The sequence below is a fragment of the Ostrea edulis genome, chromosome 6 (genome assembly GCF_947568905.1).
Source record: "Ostrea edulis chromosome 6, xbOstEdul1.1, whole genome shotgun sequence".
Classification (NCBI taxonomy): domain Eukaryota; kingdom Metazoa; phylum Mollusca; class Bivalvia; order Ostreida; family Ostreidae; genus Ostrea; species Ostrea edulis.
The window spans coordinates 6,770,524-6,777,566 of NC_079169.1; the positions used below are offsets into that span (position 1 = coordinate 6,770,524).

At 34.9% G+C, this 7,043-nt stretch overlaps 1 protein-coding gene across 1 annotated transcript in view; it reads left to right on the forward strand.

Moving 5' to 3' along the window:
- The first annotated feature begins 1,019 nt into the window (after window positions 1-1,019).
- LOC125646738 (pyrroline-5-carboxylate reductase 1, mitochondrial-like) overlaps window positions 1,020-7,043 on the forward strand; it is a 7,328-nt gene continuing 1,304 nt past the window's right edge. The window contains exons 1-4 of the mRNA XM_048873254.2: window positions 1,020-1,472; window positions 4,088-4,152; window positions 6,261-6,440; window positions 7,039-7,043. The exon at window positions 7,039-7,043 is cut by the window's right edge and continues 208 nt beyond it. Of these exons, the coding sequence (XP_048729211.2) occupies window positions 1,406-1,472; window positions 4,088-4,152; window positions 6,261-6,440; window positions 7,039-7,043 (317 nt within the window). The 5' untranslated portion in view covers window positions 1,020-1,405. The remainder of the gene's footprint in view (window positions 1,473-4,087; window positions 4,153-6,260; window positions 6,441-7,038) is intronic.

Here is a 7,043-nt window from a genome sequence, read left to right on the forward strand (position 1 = left end):
TTAGGAATGCGAATATTATGTAATACTCGGCTAACAAAATGTCTAGGTTCGGGCAGGTTTAGTGTGCTCAAAGAGCCGACTGTGACACAGGCACTTGTTGATGTACATTAGTTATGACAGAGTGTTATTAATAAACAGACACAAGTGTTTGTGACGAAACTGAAAATTGACAATCGCTGGCTTTCGCAACAGATTTTTGTTGTTGGATGGAAGTATACTATGAGAAAAAATAAATAAACGGAAAACTGCATCATTGCGCGTAGCGCATGATGCAAAGTTTTCGGGTTTTTTTTTTTTTTGGTGGTATACCCCCATTCAACGGGGGAAAAAATTGATAAATTCATTCCTTATCATTTAAATATTTTAAAACAATGAGTTAAAATAATGAAGAAATTACATTTTTTTTTTCAAATTCATACGACAATATACACAACATGAAGTCAAAATATGCAGAAATCAAACGAATTTTCCAGCCAATCAAAATCGTCGTAATTTCTTCAAGACAATATATATTAAATGATACCGATGTCAGACATTACAAGATAATTTTCAGACTTATAAATTCTATGTCATTTTTCTTTACTCAAAGTTCAAATTCCGTATGTTTATGGAAGCAAGAACTACGCTTTGGAAATGAACTTAGTAGTGCATGAAAATGAGAGTTGAACTAATACCAGTGGTAGATCCAGCGCCGGGTGTACTCCCTTCTTCACAAATATGATTTTTTAAATATTGATTTTATTTTCATATAGAAATATGTCCAACAACAGTAGAATATATTATGTTTTATTTTGGTATTTTTTTTTTAGGGGCTTTGCTCTCGACCCGGCCACTGGAAACCTCAAGACAAGAAAGCCCCCCGACACCCTGCCGTTACTGCCCCATCCCCTAGTTCAGCCCCAGTCCCCTCACCCCTGGATTTGGAAGCTTGGACGAAACTACTTTTGAATTGTTTTTTGGTGATGGTTGGGGAATTTTTTCAAGAACTTTTCAGACAGTTGTGATATTAACGCCCTTGCCTGAATTATCTCACATTATTCATTATTCTGAAGGCGACCTGATTTTAATGAAATACGCATTTCTTCTAAGTTCTATGGAATGTACCTAAAGACACACTGACGTAATCATTTATTCATAAGAGGAAGAGTTTGTAAAAATTGCAATATTCCACGATCACTCTGCCTTGTGCACGCAGCGTTTGGAAAATTTCCGCAATCCAGTTGTTACTAAGTCGTTCATTCATGGCCTGCGTGATTATAGATTGGTTTACTAATGTTTTGTCCAACCAAAACACTTTCAGTGGACACGTGACTTTCAATCAGCTGTTCAGATGTAAACAAAGCTGGGATGTACTATTAGGGGGAAAACCATGAAGAGACAGCATACATCTCTTCTTTAAAAAAAAATGTCGGTTGGATTCATTGGTGCAGGGCGAATGGCCCAGGCATTGGGTCGGGGATTTATTTCTAAAGGTATGTGGCTTTAATCGATTTAGAATTGATTAATGCAACGAATTGGCATTGTGCAGAGACAGCTATGTTACGTGCATTAATCGAATATCATACATGTGCATTGCGGTTTTTAAGTTATAAATCAAATTCTGCTCGACGTTAGATGGAAAGTCAACTGAGCCCATGAGCGTTATTCCTTATATCCACTCCTTTAGTGTGTCCAATGATATGGTTTTTATTAAAATCATTAAATTGAATTACGATTGGCATATTGCAAGGGCATATGGTCTGTCAGCACATGCACACCACAGACGAGCTATATGATAGTCCTTACCATATTCAATGAGATCAAGGGTTTTCTTGGATCTCGCCCATTCATGAATACGATTTCCTATCAAATGAAAGTAAAAAGAAAAGAAAAAAGAAAGAAAGTGGTAGGCCTAAAAAATCCGTGCGCTACAGCTGTCTTTTGGTAGATCCTTCTGGAAATATAGAGGGGGCATCTAATCCTGTCAAACTGGGAAAATATACTGCATCATGGAGATTGAGATACTTCTTACATGTACATTTTTGTGCTCAGAGCGTTGGTTTATATCTTTCAATGAAGCATAAACATCTCCACTAATTGTTCTTGTTCGTCAAATACTAAAGTATTTCTTGATTAATTGTTATTCGAAAAGAGTGCCCTTGAAATTTGGAATTTGATATAAATTTCATTATTGATTTGAGCAATCGTATCTGATAGGCCTAATTGTCTTTCAAAATGTTTTGAAATGTAATTCCAAATAATTTACAATTAGATTATCATTGAAAAATGTATCTACCATACTGTAAATTAAAAACACATCCGTCAATTAATTTGTTTTAGAATGTTGCTTTATACCCCGACGAAAAGGGGCAACTGGAGTATAATATGGTCTGGAACTGACGGTCAGTTTGTCGGTAGACCAAGTGTTCCTTTAGAATCCTTTGACGTACATTAATCGAATCTCATATACATGGTGGTCATCCCCTATTGATTTTCATGTCAAAGGTTAAGGGGTTTTCTAATTATGCATACAACAGGTGTTGTCAGATCCATTTGCTCAATGGTCATCAAACTTAGCTGGCCAGTTTTATTCCATAAGTAGTACATGTAGTAGTATTTGCTTTTAGATCAAAGGTCACCATATTTTCTGAATATGGATTTCAATTTTGGGGGAGGGGGGTTATGTTTTACAAATTAACGTCTCTTGTATTTATAAAGAAAGTGATCAACCAAATCATATACTTAATAATGAACGTGTTAGATGCAAGGGTCTTAACTATTAGCACATGTTATATATTGTTTTAAGATTGTGTTTATTATTTAAAGAAAATGTACAGCAATTGTGAATCAAATATCCCAAATTCAAGAGGGGGGGGGGGGGGGGGCTGCACAGGCACCAAGCTTGCTTGATTAAATTTGGCCAATGATTTAATGAACTTGATGCCTGTGTGTGAGTAGGCGTGGATCGTCTGCTTTTAGTATTCAGGGTCAGTGTCTTCTAATATAGTAAACTTAAGCGTTTTCCAGATAAGACTTTGATACAAGTAGGCCACTGACTTCAAGTGTCCCACTGACCGAAATATCATCCTTCGCCAAGCGCCTTATTTTCAAAAGTTATCGTCTCATACTGGTACATAATCAACACGTTTTTACTACACAATTAATCTCTAGCAAGATTGTATGGATGTACTAAACAACTGGAGACATCCAAATTGAGAAAGTATTGGGGGGGGGGGTGTTGAATTGTTTGTGATTATTTTAGATTGATCAATAAGTAGGTCAATGTCTTCAAGTGCCCAGCTAATGTCTAATGTCGCACGATGACCTCCGCCAAACCTCGCAAGGTCTAATCGTAAGATTTTCAGAGACAATAGGAATCTCATCCCATTTCCAAAACACCTGCATCCAACCAAAGGTCTTCTAAAATTCACACAGTCGTTGACTATTAGAGACCTATCTTTGGTAAAATTGTCCCGCCATTTGTTGCTTTTGTACTTTGCTAACTAACTTAATTATGTACTTCCTTTACTGAGACAATGAATGAATTAGATTTTTACCATCGCAAAATCACTCGATAAGCAGTATGAAAGCAAACGAATTTTGGAGCATGTCTGTTCATAAAAATATTTTGTCTGCAGATTGTGCTCTAACACCATTTATTCTACCCCCACTCCCAAAAAATTGTGGAAATGGTGTACACTATGTAAATGCATACACTTATTCTGTCCAACTTTAAGAGAGGTTTGGCTTTTATGTACATTCTTTTATTGCTATCATACTGCTTATCGAGTGATTTTGGCGCGCTTGAAATATTGGGATTTTTGGCGGATGGGGAGCATTGGTTGTACAGACTGTTAGTGGTCAAAACTCTATGCCAACGTTACCTAGTCAATTTCAAGGTCATTTGAAGAAAATATGTACAGTAGCAGTTGCATTTTCCCATTGTTGAATAATTAGATACTTATTCTTACCACTAACTGTTCTTACGATGGCATAACATTAAGCAGTTTTGAATATGAATATGAATAATTTTCAATGTGCCTCATGGGGGTATACGTCCCATTAGGACAGTTATAGTTTTGGTTTGACGTGTGATTTTAATATTCAGGCATTGTGAAGCCACAGAAGATGGTGGCCAGCGACACGTCACAATCTGTCCTAGACGTCATGAAGGTAATAATGGATATTTTCCTAACAACACGTATAATCTGTCTATAACAACACGTATAATCTGTTTATAACAACACGTATAATCTGTCTATAACAACATGTATAATCTGTTTATAATAACATGTATAATCTGTCTATAACAACACGTATAATCTGTCTATAACAACACATATAATCTGTCTATAACAATACACATAATCTGTATATAACAACACGCATAATCTGTCTATAACAACACATATAATCTGTCTATAACAACATGTATAATCTGTCTATAACAACACGTATAATCTGTCTATAACAACATGTATAATCTGTCTATAACAACACGTATAATCTGTTTATAACAACACATATAATCTATCTATAACAACATGTATAATCTGTCTATAACAACACGTATAATCTGTTTATAACAACACATATAATCTATCTATAACAACATGTATAATCTGTCTATAACAACACATATAATCTGTCTGTAACAACACGTATAATCTGTCTATAACAACACATATAATCTGTCTATAACAACACGTATAATCTGTCTATAACAACACGTATAATCTGTCTATAACAACACGTATAATCTGTCTATAACAACACATATAATCTGTCTATAACAACAAGTATAATCTGTCTATATCAACACGTATAATCTGTCTATAACAACACGTATAATCTGTCTATACCAACACGAATAATCTGTCTATAACAACATGTATAATCTGTTTATACAACACGTACAATCTGTCTATATCAACACGAATAATCTGTCTATACCAACACGTATAATCTGTCTATAACAACACATATAATCTGTTTATAACAACACGTATAATCTGTCTATAACAATACGTATAATATGTCTATAACAACACGTATAATCTGTCTATACCAACACGTATAATCTGTTTATAACAACACGTATAATCTGTTTATAACAACACGTATAATCTGTCTATAACAACACGTATAATCTGTCTATAACAACACGTATAATCTGTCTATACCAACACGTATAATCTGTCTATAACAACACGTATAATCTGTCTATAACAACACGTATAATCTGTTTATAACAACACGTATAATCTGTCTATAACAACACGTATAATATGTCTATAACAATACGTATAATATGTCTATAACAACACGTATAAGCTGTCTATAACAACACGTATAATATGTCTATAACAACACGTATAATCTGTCTATAACAACACGTATAATCTGTTTATAATAACACGAATAATCTGTCTATAACAACACGTATAATATGTCTATAACAATACGTATAATCTGTCTATAACAACACGTATAATCTGTCTATAACAACACGTATAATCTGTCTATAACAATACGTATAATTTGTCGAGAATCTGTTTAAAATTTTGAAAATACAGGGTTTGAACTGCGGCGCTTTATGCATTTTTGTTGAATCATGAAAAGTATACCGACGTGAAGCGGTACTGTTTATATACACTCCCGTATTTTCAAAACTGAAATTTATATTTTTTATATTTACATTTTACTTTCATTTCTGTCGGTATTCCCAGCTGTTAGAATAGTCGTACTATTTTTATCAAGATTCATACGCGCATTGTTCACATTCATGAGAAATAGCTATCATTTCATTTGGTAAAGAAAGGAAGGTTAAGGATGCACTCTATATGGTCATAATGGCTGACTTCCTTTTAAAACATGGATGAAAATATAAATATCAGCAATATTTGTCTATTTATTTTGAATACCATTGCCTAGCTAAGTAGTTCAGTAGGTTAGCACGTCGACTGCTGAACTGTAGATCACGGGTTGGAGTCCAGCAGGGGTTTTAATTTTTCCCCCGAATTACTTTCTACTAAAACTGCATTTGTTTTTTTACTGATAAAGTAAATTTGAAAGTTGTAAATTTCAAAATATTGTGGTACATATCCCCCACTTTTCATCAATATCAAATTTCTCTGTTATAACATGCCTCCTGAAAACATTGGCAATATAAATATTTTTGCATTCTAACGGTTGTTGCTGTCGAATGTACCTGTGTTAATAATCGTTACTGTTGTTCCTCGTTGTCTTCAGACAGTTATATTTCAAACTTCCGTCAACAGAAACAGGGCATCGGGACCACCACCTGTAACGCTGAGGTGGTGGAGAGGAGTGACTTGGTGGTGCTGGCTGTGAAGCCCCACCTAGTGGCGGATGTTCTACAGGAAATATCGGACTTCTTAACAAAGGAAAAGATGTTTGTCTCCATAGCAGCCGGCGTCCCGCTGGAAGTCTTAGAATCGGTGAGTTCTAGAGGAGAGGGAGCCGGGGTCCCGCTGGAACTCTTAGAATCAGTCAGTTCTAGGGGGGATGTCAGAAACGGCGTTTATGACTGTAAATGAGAGGGACAGTTTGTTTTGTAATATGATAAGGAACTCTACATGAAAATTTAAAATAAGGGTTGAAATTTTACACTGAATTCCGTAAAGGTTTCATGAATTAGTCGAACCATGCTGTTCTAGTCCAGCACCGATTGTCTGCAAGGTGTCGTTTATCGCTTGATCCACCTCTACATTTCTAAGAAACTTTCTCATTATAATGCTTGAAACCAAAGTATGAAATAATAAGGAATTTTGATGTCAGAATATGTCAAAGATTTGTCAATACAGTATAAGAAAAGGCATTTATGTTCTATCTAAAGTCTAGAATATAAAAAAGGGCGTGACTTACTGCATCCAATGCGAGTATCCTTATCAATATTAAAACGTTACTAGTAACACCACCTCTTGTCATAATGTTATTGAAACTACGAAAAACAAAGACAGAAGAGAAGAAAGTAGATGAACTGTGCAGCTAGTAATTTCCTTCGACATGAACAACTTTTTTTCTATCCAATTTCAGAATTT